The 19,060-nt window shown below is 36.3% G+C and overlaps 6 protein-coding genes and 1 long non-coding RNA gene across 7 annotated transcripts; 4 read left to right on the forward strand and 3 right to left on the reverse strand.

The window, feature by feature from the left end:
* Positions 1-983: 983 nt before the first annotated feature.
* On the reverse strand, positions 984-3,284 carry LOC103841549 (putative thioredoxin H10). Its single transcript, XM_009118097.3, has 5 exons — positions 3,192-3,284; positions 3,028-3,107; positions 2,763-2,915; positions 2,566-2,688; positions 984-2,478 (listed from the first exon to the last, which is right to left on the reverse strand). The coding sequence occupies exons 2-5, from the start codon at positions 3,064-3,066 to the stop codon at positions 2,344-2,346; spliced, it is 450 nt and encodes a 149-aa protein (XP_009116345.1). The 5' UTR covers positions 3,067-3,107; positions 3,192-3,284; the 3' UTR covers positions 984-2,343.
* Positions 3,285-3,498: 214 nt separating this feature from the next.
* LOC103841550 lies at positions 3,499-5,488 on the reverse strand. The gene is made up of 3 exons (XM_009118098.3): positions 4,655-5,488; positions 4,003-4,275; positions 3,499-3,925 (listed from the first exon to the last, which is right to left on the reverse strand). The coding sequence occupies exons 1-3, from the start codon at positions 5,222-5,224 to the stop codon at positions 3,659-3,661; spliced, it is 1,110 nt and encodes a 369-aa protein (XP_009116346.1). The 5' UTR covers positions 5,225-5,488; the 3' UTR covers positions 3,499-3,658.
* Positions 5,489-5,501: 13 nt separating this feature from the next.
* Positions 5,502-8,350, forward strand: LOC103841551 (autophagy-related protein 18d). The gene is made up of 5 exons (XM_009118099.3): positions 5,502-5,732; positions 6,228-6,964; positions 7,236-7,467; positions 7,780-7,903; positions 8,046-8,350. Exons 2-5 carry the CDS (start codon positions 6,248-6,250, stop codon positions 8,134-8,136), a joined length of 1,164 nt encoding a protein of 387 aa, XP_009116347.1. The 5' UTR covers positions 5,502-5,732; positions 6,228-6,247; the 3' UTR covers positions 8,137-8,350.
* A 237-nt stretch (positions 8,351-8,587) lies between these two features.
* LOC103841553 (F-box protein At3g56470) lies at positions 8,588-12,076 on the forward strand. Its single transcript, XM_009118101.3, has 2 exons — positions 8,588-10,657; positions 10,803-12,076. Exons 1-2 carry the CDS (start codon positions 10,626-10,628, stop codon positions 11,833-11,835), a joined length of 1,065 nt encoding a protein of 354 aa, XP_009116349.1. The 5' UTR covers positions 8,588-10,625; the 3' UTR covers positions 11,836-12,076.
* Positions 11,906-15,529, reverse strand: LOC103841552 (stomatal closure-related actin-binding protein 3). The gene is made up of 13 exons (XM_009118100.3): positions 15,085-15,529; positions 14,377-14,667; positions 14,166-14,294; positions 13,975-14,067; positions 13,750-13,896; positions 13,594-13,662; positions 13,414-13,497; positions 13,150-13,321; positions 12,948-13,064; positions 12,817-12,875; positions 12,608-12,739; positions 12,371-12,520; positions 11,906-12,285 (listed from the first exon to the last, which is right to left on the reverse strand). The coding sequence occupies exons 2-13, from the start codon at positions 14,659-14,661 to the stop codon at positions 12,259-12,261; spliced, it is 1,464 nt and encodes a 487-aa protein (XP_009116348.1). The 5' UTR covers positions 14,662-14,667; positions 15,085-15,529; the 3' UTR covers positions 11,906-12,258.
* LOC117128592 lies at positions 13,590-14,113 on the forward strand. The gene is made up of 2 exons (XR_004451961.1): positions 13,590-13,664; positions 13,752-14,113. It is a non-coding gene; the product is annotated as an uncharacterized LOC117128592 (long non-coding RNA).
* A 1,754-nt stretch (positions 15,530-17,283) lies between the features above and the next one.
* LOC103841554 (adenylylsulfatase HINT1) lies at positions 17,284-18,861 on the forward strand. The gene is made up of 5 exons (XM_009118102.3): positions 17,284-17,540; positions 17,975-18,032; positions 18,192-18,281; positions 18,365-18,482; positions 18,607-18,861. The coding sequence occupies exons 1-5, from the start codon at positions 17,431-17,433 to the stop codon at positions 18,672-18,674; spliced, it is 444 nt and encodes a 147-aa protein (XP_009116350.1). The 5' UTR covers positions 17,284-17,430; the 3' UTR covers positions 18,675-18,861.
* The last annotated feature ends 199 nt before the right edge of the window (positions 18,862-19,060 follow it).

The raw sequence follows: 19,060 nt of genomic DNA on the forward strand, positions 1-19,060 counted from the left end.
CCGAAGAAGAAGATGATTTGATAATATACCAGCAACCTCTAGGAATGATGAGGGCGCAGAAGGGATGGATTGTCCACAGAAGTGGGCCCAGACCCTTGCTACGAATGAACACCGGAAGAACAAGTGTTGATGAGACTCTTGTCCTGCCGAGCAAAGCACACACTACAAAGGAACAGAAAGACCCCAAGAAGCTAATCCTTTGTAGGTAGTCTCGATAGTATTGCCATCCATGTAACAAAAGAATATCTTGGTATCTCCTCCTTAAACCAGACCATAGAGTACCATGGGACTGTTGGAGCTGTCTTGCGGATGGAGTGCCATGTTGCCTTGGTAGAGAACTTAGGTACAAAATGACCCGCTCCATTGCGCCAAAGGAACCTATCTACACCTTGGCTTCAAGCAGGAGGAGTCATGGTAGATAAAACTATTTGCAAGGTTTCAGCTATTTCACGAGAAAGTTCTCCATGTAACATTTGGATTGACGTCTGATTTTATATGTATGAAATTTTCAAGAACATGCTCTAGCCACGACACATGACCACAACAAACAGTTTTGCATGTGTCACTATGAAACCTCCGATAAATTTACATTATATAATCTGCAAAAATATATATTCTTTATGCATGTTTAATAGCTATAAATTTCAATGGAAAATTCATTCTCCCATGTTTGACAGTTTGTTCAGGTTTTAAAATAGAATCCCTTATATACTAAAGCAAAAGTCACCTAACAAATCAAAATTTGATATATGGAAATTCTTTAAAAAGTCAAAAAAACAACTGATTAAAAGAAAAATATTTTCGATCTCTAATTTTAAACAACTACATCCTATTTTTTCTCAAAATATATCTCGTCTACATTCAAAGCAGTTGACCACAATTTTGACCTGTTTTCAAAAAAACAACAACAACATATTCTTTTTCTCTACTAAAATTTCAGTTTTGTTTTCCACCAATTTCTTTAAATCATCTTTCCTTTTTTATGCACCAGTTCAAAACTTTTGTTATTCATTTTCTGGACTTTTACTGTAAAGTTCATCAAGACAAGGTTTTAGATAGCAAGGGTTGAATAAAGTTGTCTTTGAACCAATTTCAAAGCATCAAGTGGATTGTGGCAGTGGAGTTTTAAATCACATTAGGAAAAAATTGATACTGGTATGGTCATTTCTGAAGAAATTGAGACTGATGATGATTTTAGATCATTACAGTATAGCTAACTTTGAAGCTTCCTTTATCAATTAAAACAGATCATGAAGGTCACAGATTGGAGAGATGGGGTGGATCATAAACAAAATTATTCTCGAGCAAAGCTTATAAAACTATACTCACGCAGTGATCTTCCACTTTACTAAAGGAACAAATCTCAAGCTTTGGCCTCACGAATAAGGTTTGCATGTTTTCCACTTTTTACTATTTTTCCTTCCCAAATTTAGATTTATTGGTTAATGTTTCCTTTGCTGAAACTTGAAAACAATAATTTTTCAGTAGTCATAACAGCAATTGAGTTCGACAATAACATTTTTGCAAGGTCGACTATGGCAATTTTTCATCAAGACATAACAGTTCACTATAATTTTATAAAAAGCAAACTAAAGTTGTAAATTTTAATCTTATAAATTCAACAAACTACAAATAAGCAATGTGGGTTAATTTTGTTTTGAATGTGTGCTTTTCAAAAAAATGTTAGGTAAAGTAAATAAAATGTCAATGAAATCCACATTTTAAACTGTAAAAAAATATAATAGTAAATTTATTTGATTCACCAAAACAAAATTAATATATATTAAGATACATTAAGCTTTTGTTATTCTGAAAGAAATCATTGAATAAGTTAATGGATCAAGTAAAGTATTTAACTATATTTTATATTTTATTTATTTTTGAAAAATCCTACAAGCATGTACCATCTTATAATAATATGAATTATTGTTGTACTTTTTCAACTGCTTTATTTTACTGCAACACTTCTAATATATTATGTGCCATTGTTCATATAATATTTTTGTAGAAAGTTTCTTCTGATTAAAAATTATGACAATGTTTAAATAATTTATAAAAAAGTTAATTAGACCGGGCCTAGCCGGGCTGTAATACTAGTAAAATAATAAACTACATACATAAAATTTTAAAATAATTTAAACAAAAATATACAAGAAGAAACTTGTTTACTGTTTGTTGGCAATACTGTAACCATTTGGTAAAATTATAGAAAGAGGAGTAGATGAAGTTTCATTATACTTACTTCATCCGCCAGTTAAGTTTATCTGAACAAATTTCTGACAGACAATGGAAAAAACCTAACTCTGCTCTGTTTCTGTTGTTAAGAGAATATGGTTTTCTGAGTTAGAGATCTGCAGCTGCAGCTGTTTTCTTCTGAAGTTCTGATGTTTCAGCACCAACGAGTTTATCCATTTGTCTCCCATCTTTAAGGAACACCACTGTTGGTGTAGCTTCCACATTCCATTCATTACTAAACTCCTATTTTGATTTCAGAGAACTAAATCTCAAAAATTCATCTCAACAGATTAATTTATCTTCTAAAACAGAAGTTTTCAGTTTACTTACAGCGAGCTCTTCAACATCAATGGTTACAAATATCATTGAAGGGTATCTAGAAGCAAGTTCTCTGAAGATTGGTTCTAACTTTTTACAAGGTACACACCATGAAGCGTTGAAATTCACCACAAGCTGTTTTGATTTAATGGTTATGTTAGTTATAATATAGTAGAAAAAGAGGAAACGTGTTGAAGAAGAAAGCTTACAATCTTGCCATTGTTTTTAGCTTCTGTGACCTTTTCTTCCCATATTTCGATCCTGGTTACAGGATAGACCATTCCTTTGGAACCATGTTTGCTTCTGGCTTGACCGTTGGTGTTGTTGATGTTGCTGCAGCAGCAGCATATACGTGACCATAACTGTAAACACATACATGCAGTTTTTATACTACTTCTTTCTTAACATAGATTCTTCATCTTATCTCTGAAGCTAATGGCTAATGAAACATTACATCTACAAGATGTATTATACCTTTCTACAAGAAGGAGTTCTAGCACAGCGATTTCCCATCAACTCTTTACAGAATCAAATCCAGATTTGCGTCTCATTCCCTGAATCAAAAGTTTATCAAACCAACCGTAAGGATAAACGAAATCTAGGTATGACAAAATAAGAGATCTTAGGAGAGGATTAACCTCTAAATCTTTCCAGCTTTTGGTGATTTGTGTTCTTGAAATTCAAAACAGCTTATAACCCTAAAGGCAAGAGATCGAAGGTAACAATTTTTGTAGGGAATACAAACACAAGAAGAATACAGATAAGGAGGGAATCAAATCACAATAAGAAACAATGCAACGTTTTTTCTTGTGGTTCTTCAATGGAAAACTATTTTCTTGACAATGCAGATGGATTTGATGATCCATAATAACCAATTGCTAATTTTGTAAAATAGACAACATAGATGTGATAGTCTCATACAGCCTTGACCTTTTGGATTCTGCATTGGTCACTTTTAACATTTTATTTTATGCTTAAATAGAAACTAACCGGAAAGACAGAAACTTTCTCTTCCCTCAAGCCAAAAACCGGTTTACGTAAGACACAAACCAAAAGCAGTAACATAGTATTCTGTTTATATCCACTGAAGATTTTAACAAAGCGACTAAGAGCTATCTTTTTCAAGCTTCTCGGTTTCTTCGCGTTGCTTCCTTTCAGCTTCTTGAAGTTCTCTTTCCTCGTCTTCTTCGTCTTCAATTCTGTCAAGATTATCAAACTCCTTAGCTGCTGCCATTGCTTTCACCACAGGATCTCTCAACTCAGATATCAAACCACCACCAACTCTGTACTCTTCTTCATCACCGATAAGGAACAAACGTTGATCAGGACCAGACGCCATTGGTATATCCACTGCCAGTAGCTTCATGTCATACTGAAAAAAAACAGACATAACCATCAGTAATACACCAAAACTCGTATGCAGAGGGAAAGTAATAAAAACCAACAAACCTGTCCTTTCTTCTTCTTGACTTCAACACTAACGAGTCCCTTTCTCTCAGCACCTTGAACCGGGAACAGAAGAAAGCAACGCTTGCTCCTAATTGTTGGCTTAAACTTTTTTAATGTAATGCCACCACCTGACATCACATAAGCACGTAAATCTGATCCTGTCAGAGGAGCACCCATAACTTCAAGAATATTAGCCGCTGTGTTGAGCTTCCTCATGGCAATCCTATACACTTTATCAGGATTTATCGTGAACCTTGCTCGAAGGTATAAACCCTACCAACAGAAAAAAACCACAGATAGTGGTATGAGCACTGATGACTTAACAACACAAGAAAAGGAGTTAGCCAAAGAAGTAACGATATTGCAATGGATTAACAAATGCAAGACTGATTCAAAATTTTACAAACAGAATCAGAATGTGCCTGTAGATCTACTCCTGGTTACCCTCAAAGCTATCTCAATTGCTCAATTTCACATCTATACACTATAAAACAGTACTCAATATGTTTGAAAACTAAGAACAGTTCCACATTTTCTATCACTGGACAATTATCTACCACTGAACCAATCCAAAGTTATCTCTCAAAGTTCTAGAAAATGCAAAAGTTATACGAGATGATGGGCACAGAGAGAGAGAGCCAAAACCACTTACAGCAAAAGCGACAATGGCAGAGGAGAGAGCAAGGAAGCCATACTTCGCCATACCCTCAGAGAGACCAACGAAAGTGCTAGCAATCCCAAACATGATCCTCCACAGGAAAATACAAACGAACACACCTCCTGCTCCAAACACCACAAGGCTATTCTTCTTCCAAAACGCATCAACGTGCAACCCTAACGCCACTCGGTATCTACCAACACTCGAACTAACAGCTTTCATCGGCTTCTCAACAACCTTTCTCGCGAAACTCCCGTCGACTTTACGAAACCCAGAGGTGGAAAACAGCCTCAACGCCGATGCAAAGTTCACGTTTTTAACGCCGGGCTTGGCCGAGGCTAGTCCGCAAATCTGGTAAAAGCTGAGGCTTTTCGTAGTGGGTATCGACGAAAAGTTGTGGAAACTGGATTTAGGATGAAACTGAGTAAACCCATTTGACGGAAAAGCCGCCGGAGACGACGAAACGAAGAGCTTTGAGCGGCTAACTGTGACGGGGTTTACGACTCGAGTGTAGTGCAACTGAATAAATCTGTGAACTGCTTTGAAATCAGAGGATTTCACCATCTTCTATAGAGTTTAAATCGAACGTAAGGAAAAAAAACTGTATGATCTTTCTCCTCCTTTTCGCCGTCGTCGGAGCTGCGAGAGTGGTGATCTTTCGATGTTGATCGAATTTGAAAGAGCAATATGGGCCTGGCCGACTTAAATAGTGAGCCCATTAATATAATTATATGGGCCGAGCCGAGTAGTATGGGAATAAGCCCATTAAGATAAATATCACAGTAGAGATTCTTTGCCTGTATTAGAATAAAAGTTAATTATTTATGACGACAGTTGACTAAACCCATACATATCCAACCTATTTAAAATATAATAAAAATAAAAAAATATCGGGAACTTTTCGACGAAGATAAAAATTGTGTACAAGTAGTAAGACAGAGGGAACCTATCCGTAGCGAAGTCATCGAAGAAGATAGAGAGAGGGAGAAGGAGATTGTTCATCGTTGAATCAGCCAGCAGCAGCAGCAGCAGCAGCATTGATCCTTTGACTCTATCGTTTCGTTTGTAATCGGTGAGGATTTTTAATCATCACGATGTTCGAATCGACGATCGTTTCTTCGTTATTGGTTTGATCGGAATCTTAGTTTGCGGGTAGATTTAAAATTGGAATCTGGCTTATTAGGCTTTTAGGAGTAAGAACTGTTGCTTGATGTGATCGTAATGTATGATGAATAGATACTGAGATAGTGTTTTCTTGTAGACGATGTTCTAGATCATGGTGGAAATTGATTATGCAAGTGGTCTTCTGATACATTGACTTGTTTTGATTGAAGAAAGCTTTGTTCATCTGTTTGCACTTTGCGTTTGATTAGCTTCTTAAGTTTATACAAGGCACTGTGTATTAGTGATTAGGATTGTGAAGTGGTTAGCGTTTTATGGTTTGATTATGACAATCAACTCTAACAATTGTCTTTGATTTGCTTTGTTCGATCTTATTGGACAGAGAGTCTCTTGAAGTGGGGATTGATATTTACTTTTTGTTATTTTGTTTTTTTTTTTATTTTAGCTTGCAACTGTTAAGGAACAATGACTTCAACTGTTTACAACTCGCAAGGGATCCTCCAACCACGAGGGTTTACGTCTCCAGAGCCAGGTTTTGGTGACAGTGATGGAGCAGAGTTGGTTTCTGTTTCTTGGAATCAGGATTACAGCTGTTTTTCTTCTGGGACCAGCCATGGTTTCCGGATATATAACTGCGAGCCTTTCAAGGAAACTTTCAGGCGAGAGCTCAAGGATGGGGGTTTTAAAATCGTGGAGATGCTTTTCCGGAGTAATATCTTGGCGCTCGTTGGCGGTGGACCTAACTCTCAGTACCCTTCGAACAAAGTATTGATTTGGGATGATCATCAGAGCCGCTGCATCAGTGAGTTTTCGTTCAGGTCGGAGATTCGTGCAGTGAAGTTAAGAAGGGATCGGATTGTTGTTGTTCTTGAACACAAGATATATGTCTACAATTTTATGGACCTGAGACTTCTTCATCAGATTGAAAACCTGGCGAATCCGAGAGGGTTGTGCTGCCTCTCTCACCATATGAATACATCTGTGCTGGCTTGTCCAGGTGTTCGTCGAGGAGAGGTCCGTGTTGAACATTTTGGGCTTAACATGGTACAGATCATTAACGCTCATGACGCCAATATCGCGTGCATGACCATGACACTGGATGGATTGCTTCTTGCAACTGCCAGTACAAAGGGAACTCTGATTAGAATTTTCAACACAATGGATGGAACTCGTCTGCAAGAGGTATTGTAACTATGAACTACTGCTTTCGATTTTCTTAAGAATCATCACTGCACCATGTGCTGTGTATGTCACATTTTCTTAGGCAATGGTTGAGCAAACATACTTATCTGTCATGATTCATATGGAAAAGACTTTGGTACTAGTTATTAACATTAAAGAATTAGTTTGATAGAATCTTATGCAATACGCAGCATATGCAGTTGTGTGACTTGTGTATGCTCATTGCTGATTGAGTAGTCTGCTTTATAAATCTAATGCTGCATTGTTACAGGTCCGAAGAGGAACGGACAGAGCAGATATCTATAGCATTGCTCTTTCACCGAATGTGCAGTGGCTGGCAGTATCAAGCGACAAGGGAACTGTTCATATTTTCTCTCTTAGAGTGAGGGTTTCTGGAGAGGACTCGCACTCCAATGAACACGAGACGTCTTCAAATTCCCTGCAGGCTCTTGTAACTCCAGCCAGTGGTGTCAACCCTGGTTCGTCATTGTCATTTCTGAGAGGTGAGAGAAAATCTAGGAGACATCTGAAAAATAATTATTGTTACCGTGAAGTATGATGTCCTGTTTCCGTTAAGAATTGCTTATACAGAGGAAGCGCAAGCCGCTAAACAATGTCAAAACAGTAAAATTGCTAAGAAAAGGACTTCTAAGGATCTTTTGTAGCTTGAATCCGTAAAAATCAGTGAACTCAATAGTAGTGTGTAGTCCGTGTTGCTTAGATGCCTTGGAAAATTCATGTGTTACTAAGAAAGTTATTGCCTGGATCAGCACATGCTTATGTCTTGTACTTAACATCTTCATACAATGTTGCAGGAGTTCTGCCAAGGTATTTTAGCTCGGAGTGGTCATTTGCTCAGTTCCATGTACCAGAAGTCACCCAATTCTTTGCAGCATTTGGTGCTCAGAACACAATTGCTATTATCGGCATGGATGGAAGGTAACAAGCCTTTCTAAATCTCTCTTAATACATTCGCATCATCATTCACAATCAATCATATGTGTTTGAATAATTCCGTAGTCATTATATCAATTACTATAAAGTAACCAACAAACTCACGTCTGAATTATCGGCCTTGCAGTTTCTACAGGTGCAGCTTCGATCCAGTGAACGGAGGAGAGATGACTCAGCTTGAATACGTCCGCTTTCTGAAGCCGGGGACCCTAAAATAGCCAGAACGTGTGTCGGGTTCAAGTTCTAAGTACATAACCACTGGCTTTGTATATACATTTGGTGAAACTGCATAAGAATTGATTCTACATTTCTACTTGATTAAAGGAATTGTATTCTTGATTGGGATAATGTACATACCAATACATGGACTCCTTGGTGAGTTTCCCTCTTACAGGATCATAAAGAACATCAACTCCTTTGAGTTTTCTAGTCTTACCACCTGTATGCCTTTGAGCCACGTCCTTGCCGTGAGCACAATATTTCTCGGATGATACAAATTGTTAAGGAAGGAATGATGTCGCCCATGAGAGCATTTTTAATAAAATTTTGTGTTTATATGTAACTAGTACTCGAAAAATTTTAAAATGAAAATACTAAAAAAATTGGTTTAAAATATAAACATAAGATCTAATAATAATAAGACAGATAGCTCCAATTTCCTTTGAATCATTAAAATGTCATCAGAATAAAACATACAAAACGAAAATTGTTGATCAATCTTTTTTCTTAAAATCCATGTTTATTACACAAATATTTATATCTTGTGTAAAATTTAAGAGTTGAAGTAAAAAAAATTTGTCGAGTTCTTTCGGTCAATAATTATACTTTGAATACAAGACGTAAAATAAATAAATAAATTTGTATAAAATAAAATTTTTTACAAATAATAATTAAACAAAATAGAACATTTTTAAATAAAATTAGAAATAGCGGTTGGACCAAACCTACTATCTATTTATAGAAAATAATATTTAAACTACAAAGCAGATCACTAAAAATATTTTACTACTAAATTTTTATATCTTGCTTTTTATACAATAATTTATATTATTCTCTGAGTTGTGTTAATTTGGTTATGTTATGTATACAATAATTTATGTAGTGTTAGTCGTGATTTTAAAACACTATAAATTTTTCACAGCAAAAACATTGGAAATACTAATCTTGTGTTTACTATTTTCATAAAAGGCCTCTTTGAACGAGATTGACCCCGCTGGTCTGCCTCCAGATGTGGTCGCCATCATGGCGGCGTCTTTACACAGAGAACTTGTCGCTGCGGAATGGAATACTATATTCAACAATGCTGCAGTTTTGGGTCCCGCCGTCAACCCTAACAATATGCCGGTTTTAACTGCAGGTACGGTTTCTTAGTATGATTTCTAATTAATATTGTATGAAATTTTACATCGGCTACAGAAAAATGAATCAAAATCATAAATGTAGTGTGTTATATTGTTGATTAAATTGATAAATCTCATATACATAAAACTTAATAAGCTTGTATATTAACAACTACATGCAATGATATAATTAATATATACATAGTTATTTGATTAAGCTTGTAAGAAAAGGAAACTTGAGATAAAAGTTAAAGACCTAATCATACGGAGTTATGGTTTAGTAAAATGATTAAAAAGAAGAAATTAAGAAATATGTTAAATTCACAGAGATTAGGAGTTATCTAATCCTAATAAAAATAGATGCAAGGTTGTTACATAACTTATGAGTATAAGTGTGTGTGATAGAGCTTAAGGTTTTGAGAAATTTTTAAGAGATTTATAAGAGAGTTATTCTTATTATTGTGTTTAAGTAATTACATGCGATATAATGATATATTTTCTTTAATACATATTTTGTGCAGAATTGTGAGTACTTCTTAAAATAATTAAGAAAACAAATTGATTTATTAACTTAGTTGAGTCAATTCCACTCGATTACAAAAATTGTTTTCTCAAAATTTTCTTAAATATAATTGTTTAAAAAAAAGGATAAATCATAGTGTTTCAAAAAAGTATAAATCATAATGAATGAGATTCTGCTAGCATCACTTACCACAAAAACGGATGGTAAACACAAAATTGACATGAAATCAAGAGAATAGAAAGATTGAGACTTTTGATCATTGGGTAGTTTCATTTTGGATAACAAAAGTCATATTTACTAAAATTTTGTGAAAGTAAAAGAACAATAAAGAAACTTAGATGATTGTTGAAGAAATATGTTCTAGAATAAGCCACTAGGTTTTCACTCTACTTTTGTGTTTACATACAAATTTGGCTTTTTATTTAAAATGGAAGATATCTCCTTGTTACAGTGTATATGCTTATTTGTTTATATTGTGAAAATTGGATTTTTCTTTTCCAGTGAGAGATTCAGTAATTTAGAAATGTTGTTGGTAAGAGAATTCAACTTGTTGAATTCCTCCATCATATGACCAAAAAAAAAAAACTTCATTTAATCAATTGATTAAAAAAGACTTCATTTAATCAATTGATTTGGCGGTAACCGGACTAAACCGAACCTATTTTACTCCAAAAAAAAGTCAACGATGACCATTTTTGGATAGCTAAGTGCCATTTTGTCGTTACTTTCAGACTTTGTATAAACTAATATTGAAAGACAGAGAGACCTAGAGGCTAGAGAACGATCATAGATCCGATCCCCTTCGATCCCAATCTAACGACCAGGAGAATCATCATATTTAGCCATGGAGTCCACAAGAAACTGCAAGCTTGGATCGTGAGTTCTCATATCTTTCCTTTGTCTGGATAAATCCGACAGTTATTGTTATAATGACTTGTAGAGTTTCAGAGCTTTTGTACTTTCCTTACCATGTTCTAGTTCTACCTTTGAGACTTTTAGACTTTGGCTTTTGCTTTTATAGGTCAAACGCAAAGGACCAAACACTCTTAGACTTTCCTTATGATCTCTTACAACTTGTAGTTTCCCATCTTCCACTGAAAGACAACATCCGCGCTTCTACTGTCTCCAAAACATGGCAACAAGCTTGTCTTTCCGTTAGAGTTCCAGATAGACCTCCTTGGCTCATCTACTTTTCGAAAACAGAGGAGTCATCATGTGAACTCTATGACCCATCAACGCAGAAAAGGTACTACCTCTCGTTTCCTGAGCTCTCTGGTTCTCGTGTATGTCACTCCAACGAAGGTTGGTTACTCATGTACAATCCCAACTCGTTTCAACTCTTCTTCTTCAACCCGTTTACTCGTGATCGCATCCCCTTGCCGCCGCTCTGGATGGCTTATGATCAGAGAATGGCTTTCTCTTGTGCTCCTACATCAAGTAACTGTCTCTTGTTCACTGTCACTAATGTCACTCTACATAACATCACCGTCAAGACATGTTATCCTAATGCTGAAGAGTGGAACACGTTTGTGTTCAAGAATCAGTTACCGGTTAGTACTTTCGAGCAGATTGTTTTCTCCAACGGTGTTTTCTACTGCTTCACAAACACTGGCCACTTATCGATCTTTGACCCGTCTTCAAGTTCTTGGAACGTTCTTCTTTCCGGACAACCTCTTAAAAAACATCATGGAAGCAACGGATGTTTCATGACACAGCACCAAGGAGAGATCTTTCTCATATACATGTTCAGCCACATGAACCCAACTGTGCTTAGACTTGACTCTACAAGCTGTGAATGGACTGAGAGGAAAACACTGGGAGAGTTGACAATCTACGCTAGTGGTTTGTGTTCTGAAACTAGAGCTGAGCAGAAGCAGCCAAGTGGAGTAAGGAACTGTTTGTGTCTCTCGGTGTTCCATGGATTCAAGAGGAGTTGTATATACTATGAGGTTGATGAAGAGAGTGTGGTTTCCTTGAAGTGGAAAAAGTCTGACCCCTATGCGAATATTTGGATCATGCCACTCTTAAACCCTATACTTAATCAACTTCTCTAATAGTATTAAAAGACATGTACAATATACTTATTTACGAATGCTGAAAATGGAATGTCTCATAAGCTTGTAATGTTACAAACAACTCTGTATTTCTGATCTCACACTCATAAGCTGATTAACAATGTTGTGTCCTAAATCATTAAAAAAAAAATAGAAATCAAGCAAACATACCAAAACAAATCAGAAATGGAAACCATATCAAACTGATGAACTGGTAAAATAAGAGGGGAAAAAAATGAAATCTGCTGCCTATAATAAAACTCTATGCAGCAAGCAACATTGGATGATGAATGAGAAGCCAAACTTGCACCTTCCTTCTTTGGAACCACAGTGTGAAAAAAGACAAACAAACAAACAACACACAGAACAAAAAAAAGAATCAGGTGGTTGTGGGTTAATGACAATGTCTCGTTCACCATTTGTTTAATCATCTGGCCCAAGCAGTGTAACCTGCAGAGGTAAGCAAGGTTTTCATGTAAAACCATAGTGATAACCAGAGTCTAAGAATAGCATTTAAACAGAAAGTTTTGCTTACATTGCAATCAAAAGCGTATTTTCGAGCAAGGACTATGGCTGTGTTACGTTCTTGTTCTGACTCAAAGGTTAGTATAAAAGTTAGACTCTTTCTTGGTTGCCAGAACAATGCTCTTGCAGGAGCCTTGATATTGCCTCTAACTCCACAGAGCTGGATAAGTGTAAGGATATTTCAAAGAGTGAGTTGCTAGATGTGAAACAGAATGAAGATACATGTCAGGTCAAAGTCCCTAGATACCTGCATGGATGTTGAGTATATTTCTCTCGCCTTTGTGATCCATCCTCGAGACAACTTTATCCTTGTCTTTCCAACGGTAAAGACATGAGTTCTAGATGCATAGTCTTGTCCATTCATCTGTGATATAACCACCTGAAGAAAGAGTTTGAAAATGTTCAGCTTATTAGAACATACACTCAATGCAACGCAGATGAATGTTGTAACATTACATTGAATTCACTGTTTGATTTTCGCATCAGAGACTCTACGCGGGTTTGCAAGCAAGAATCTGCAGTTCAACAAGCCAAACATTCACTTTATTGTCCACTTAAAATATTTGTAAGCGTCTGTAAAAACCAACCAGGATCAATTGGACCATCTGTTGTAACAGTGACTTTCTGTCCGTTTGAGATAATGTCTGCCTGTAATATCCTCCCAACATCAAATGGTTCTGGAGCATATACTGATTGGTTTGCACCTGAGTCCCAAAACATGACCCCCTCAAGCTAAAATTTATTTGCTAAAAGGTGAACGATGAAAGCAAAGAGATAGGGACCCAGTACCAGATATAGCTTCCCTTCTACTTGTTTCACACGCTGCACGGTACCACTGGATTGAACAGTTTGAAAGATCTATAGCATCATCTGAGGAGACGTGGATTCTTAAGCAAGAGCCGAGACTTTGTGTGCCTTCCAGAACAAATGGACACGACTTTGATTCCTCAACTCTCTTGATCTTGAGATGTTTGTCAAAGGCAAGAACAAAGAGGTCAGCAAAGAACGAATTTAAGTTGAACTATGTTGAGTCAATGCACAAACAAAACATACCTCTTGATGAAGTTTAATAGAATTCAAATATTTCTCTTGGAGTCGACTTCTTAAACCATGAAGCTCATGTTGCATGCCCATCACCTACATTACAACAGAGCCTTATATAAACACATACAGTCTAATGAAGGCGTTTCCAAACTGACAAGGCTAAAGTTTTGTATGAAAATGATGGAGCACCTTTGTTGGGTGATGCATACGTTTGATCTGTCTAGCTTCCTGGACTTCCTCAACCAGTTTCTCCACATCCTGTTTATATGAAAACATAACTTGATAAGAAAGAACATAACACAAAAGAAACAATCAAAGCTTGAAGGCAAAGCGAATGAAACTCACAGGTCCCTGAGCTCTAGAAGCTTCAGAACTTCGCTCCTGTTCTTCAAATGCCTCTCCAAGTTTAAGCACAACGGCTCTCGCACTTTCAATCTCAGCACAAGCAAATGATTTTTCATGGTTTACCAGCTTCTTTGCATCTTCTGATGCCTGACATCATGAGAGCAACACTTAATAAGGGTCATTAATGATACTCACATTACCAAAGTAACCTAAAGAACTCCATACCTGCTTGAGGAAGTTTCCAAGTTTCTTCACTTCAAACTTTTCTTGAATCAGTTCACCTTCATTCTGAGTTAACTTTACAGCTAGTGCTTCAACCTATTCACAGTTTGATCTTCAATCTTTAGTTTCAGAATCATCAATCAAAAAAAATGAGATGAACAAGAGACTTATTAAGTTTAAGAACAAGTAACAACCATAGAGATAGCTTTCTCCACATCTTCCTTGTTTTGTCCATCCATGCGTCCTCTCATGTACTCTAAAGCATCCCTTAGCTTCTTCAACATAACATGTCCTTCTAAAGAAGCCGCTTCTTTTAATTTCGCCTATAATATTACCATAAAACTTCAACAACAAAAAAAAAGAGATAAATAAAGTGAAATCAGAAAAGAGAGCTTTGTTAGAAACCTCATCAGCCAAAGTAACAGCTGCAGCCAAGTTCTTGTCAAATTTACTAGCGAGGTCACGCACTGAGAGACGCTTGTGCTGATCAGACAACAACTCGCTCTCTTTCTCGACAGTGTCTTGAACTGATGGACCTTTATCATCTTCTTTTGGTTCTTCTACTATCTGGTTATCAGGTCCTAGTTTGTAGGATGGAAAATGATTAGAAGCAAAGCTCACATCTGCTGATACTGTAGTAACTGGTTCTGGTAATGTCATGTCTTCGATCTCAGGACACACTTTCGTCATTTTTATCTGTTTTAACAATTAAAAACAAAGAGCAAAATCATTTAATCCAAGAACATTCTCTTTTAACTAGGATACTGTATAAAACAGGAAAAATGCACTGAAGGTGTAAGTAGGTAACCTCTATAAGTGAAACTTATCACGGATCAAATGTTTTTTTTTTTTTGACGATTTGACAAAATAAAGTTTAATTTTACTTTTTTGCTAATCTGAGAAAAGGATCAAGACATGACAAGAAAATGCAGTATAGAAACGACCTTTTTTTTTTGCATTAACTGAGAAAGACTCAGAGAATCAAAACAGACTGGAGACTAATAAAAGTGCAGACTTTCTAACTCCTGCAACTAAACCGTACATCGATGAAACATAATACGACAAAACACAGGAGGAATGCAAGTAGAACGAGCTCGAAAGATACAAACTTACTGATACCCTGAAGACCCAGAACCAGAGTATCTTTGGAAGAGAGATGGAATAGGAAGAAGAAGAAGAAGAAAGTGAAGTGGGTCTCTCTCTTTCTCTGTGTCTAGTCTTCGTCGTTGAGCATCTTTTCTCTTTTTTTTAGCTTTTTACAAAAGCGTCAAAGACGACAGGATAAAATGGAAAATGCAGAGAAGAAAAAAAAAAGAGACACTTTTATTTCTCTGAATCTTCTCTCTTCTTCTCTCCTATAACCAAAGCTGCTTACTTTATCTCTCTATCTCTCTTTATCTCTCTCTCTCCTTCACGCCATCATCGTTAAGAACCCAAAGAGTGCAAAAAAAAGAAGGATTATTTGTTGACAGTGTCCCGGTCTGGTCTTTTTTTTTTTCTGTTGGACGACGCGCTGTTACATGGCGTTTGAGACACACGCTTGGCGCGAGTGGTGTGAATCGTTGTGGTGGGGCCCTGGTCCTTGGCTCCATAGATTTTCCTTCTTTCACTCTTTTTTTCACATTAATAATTTTTGTGTTTTCTAGTTCGCTTTGATTTGGAATCTAATCATGATTCCTTAACCACCATTATCATTAATCCCTCTGTTTATTTCATCTGCATCTTAAGCAAAGTATCTCAAGAAACCAGAGTTTTACAAATCCGATTTGGTGTGCTTAAGGATGTAATACAAGTAGGTTTTGTTTTCATGAGATTATTTCGTGAGTTTGGTTTGAAATTATATCTTTAAAATGTCTATTTAGGTTACTATGGTATAGTATATGTAAGTTAATAACGACTCATATATAATCAGTTTTTGCGTCAAATCATTCTGTAACTTCCAGTATTTTAAAATTTAAATCAGTAATCCAATTCAGGAGAGCTCAATCTCTCACCTAACCCATATGAAATTACAAAACCTTATTATAAAATCCGGAAAAGCGAGTTACAAACATTATTGCAACACATTTTGGAGAATTTGGCGGGTAGTCATGAGTACTATATTTGGTGGAATCTAATGTATTAGTTGAAAGGTCAAACTCAATTAGTTTTCCCCTAAAGAGACGCCGTTCACATCACGACTTTACATAGCCAATCTACTGGAAGTTAAAATCGTTTTCAAAGTAATGTTAAGTTTTAACCAAATCTTTCTACAAAAAAAAAGTAATGTTAAGTTTTATTGCGGTAGTTTGTGTGGCATATCAACCAACTGGTAATGGCACACTAATCGCTTCTACGCTATTGCTTTTGATATATATCTTAGCTCATTTGGTATCAAGAAGAGTTAATGAGTTGAACAATTAGTTAGGTTGACAGATATATATCTAGTTCAATTTATTAATTAGAGAAGTCATCACCGCATATTACTGGACAATATCATTAGCATCATTAGAGTGTGGCCTTGTGGGGGCTCTATCTCTAGAATCAATCAAGGACTTTAATTTTAAGGAATTTCCTTAAGTAAACTCCGAAATAAACAATACTATATTATATTTTCACCAAAGTGTCGAAAAAGGCTAAAACAGAGCATGTGATATTCTGGTCACGTTAACAAGAATAGACGGTTCAGACATCATAATCTCACTTTTACTTTCTGTTTGCGGTATAACAAGAGCGTACTACAAATCTACAATGAAAGATGCATTTTACTTTAATAATACTTAGATCTTGTTTTTTACGCTAAGCTGTAAAGTTGTGCTTCTTACTTAAATGTTAGATAATTATTCTATTTTTGTTCCTTAATTACGTGTTGTCATCTATGAGTCTCTATGACTATAATTAGCCCTACGCATTAAGCATCGTGTATGGGGTCCATGGAATCTTATCCCATGAGCTTGTTACCAAAACCCTACTCACCATCACTTTCTTTGTCTTTGTTTTGTTGGCTTTAACTTATTGTCAGAGTGTTAATACTTTGACGATTATACATAGTTAATAATTCTCTCGTATGTAATTGGCTTAATCTTCATATATAGTTCGGTGTAATCTCATCATAGATTAGCGTTAATTTTGAACTATCTAGAAAATAAAAGAGAGCTACTTAAACAGTACAAACATCATTTAATGTGATAGAAATCGTAAATTCGATGATGCAGAGATACCGTTTGAAGTTTACATATCTTCTAAATCCGACTATATGATATAAGCAAATTATGCTTATATATGGTCCAGTTATCCACTTATCCATATTTGGGTGGGCTTTGGGCCGCACTAAGTAAAGTAGTTGCAGTGACTTGATCAAAACTGAGATACAGACAAAAGTGTGTATGACGTGGCATTATTTGATTGGATTAAGGGGAATAGATCGGCGGGTTAGGTGGTCGCAGCGTCGACGGATACTATAAAGTAACTTAGGGCTCCATGAGCCACCGTGTTGCGATTTTCTCTTCTCATATATCTCCCGTCTCCGCCGTCATGGCTTCCGAGAAAGAGGCTGCTCTATCCGCTACTCCTTCCGATGCTCCGACCATGTAAGCCTTTTTATTCTTCCTCTGTTTCGATCTTCCTTTTCTATTTTTTTCTGGTCGATGTGTTTTGATTCCACTTATGGTCGATTAAAGCTTCGATTTTGGGATGTGGGTTTGATCTCTATAGCGTTCTTCTTCTTTGACTGTACCGTTGGAATTTTTTTTTGAATGAACATAAGTAATGATCTTCAGGCAATGCTATGTGAGTTTTGTCTGTATCTTGTGAAGTTTGTCTCTTTGAACGGAACACTTTCTGTTAGCTAATGTAAATGATGGTATACTGTTCGGAGAGTAGACTGATTGTTGTTTTGTGCATAGAAGAGTGAAAGTGTTGCACATATCATAGAGATTCTCTCTGTTTTTTTTGTCCAAGATTTCGTTTTGCTGTGTTGAATTGGTGTTGGTATTTATTTTTGGTTTATGGTTGGAACATGCAGATTTGACAAGATAATCAGCAAAGAGATTCCATCCACTGTGGTTTATGAGGATGACAAGGTACTTTAAATCCTTGTAACCCTTTTTATATGTACTCTAAAGTAGCTCACTCTGCATGCCACTGTGAAAATTTGGACATTTAGTATTCTATGCTATGCATTTCAAGTAAACGATGGTCTCTTCTTACTGTTATATGGTTTTGCATGATTGATTATTCAGGTTTTAGCATTTAGGGACATAACGCCCCAGGGTCCTGTTCACATACTCCTCATCCCAAAAGTGAGAGATGGCTTAACTGGCCTCTCTAAGGTAAAACCTAATTCACTTACAACAGCCCTCAAACAAAATTCAAGACAGAGGCTAAAAGCATGAGAATTGTTGTGCTATTGCAGGCTGAGGAGAGGCACATTGACATCTTGGGCCGCCTTCTCTACACTGCCAAGCTTGTAGCAAAACAAGAAGGCCTAGATGAAGGTTTCAGAATTGTGATCAATGATGGTCCACAAGGCTGTATGTATTAACCAAATTTAGCTAGTAGCTCTACTTCAATTTGCATTTTCATATTTTAGACATACAAACAAAGGTACATATCATTTATTGATGCTAATCACCTCCGTGTGGGTTGTTTTTGCAGGCCAATCGGTGTATCATATTCATGTTCATCTCATTGGAGGACGCCAAATGAACTGGCCTCCTGGCTAAAAATGTTCTCATCTACTACTACTAGTGATTGTTGTCCTGCTTGTAAGAGGAACCGTCATGAGTTTCCCATTGTCTTCTTCTGTCTTTATAAATAAAAAAGTTTGAGACATAACTTTGTATGATCGTTATGCTAAAAAAAAACCTTGTTTTATTGTTCTGAAGAGAATATTTGACTGTTGCCTTGGAAGTTGGAACTTTTGAGAAACCAGAAAGCCCTCTTTAAGGAATACTACAGACGAGTTCATGAGCATCTGCACATGTTATGTAGAATAAATTGGGCGGGCCGCACTAAGCACAGTAGTAGCACTTGATTCAGAAAAGGCCCGACGTCCATATTATCCAATACAGCAGAAACAAGTCATGGTCCACAGACTCGCTCGATAACA

Source organism: Brassica rapa, chromosome A09, assembly GCF_000309985.2.
Source record: "Brassica rapa cultivar Chiifu-401-42 chromosome A09, CAAS_Brap_v3.01, whole genome shotgun sequence".
NCBI lineage: Eukaryota > Viridiplantae > Streptophyta > Magnoliopsida > Brassicales > Brassicaceae > Brassica > Brassica rapa.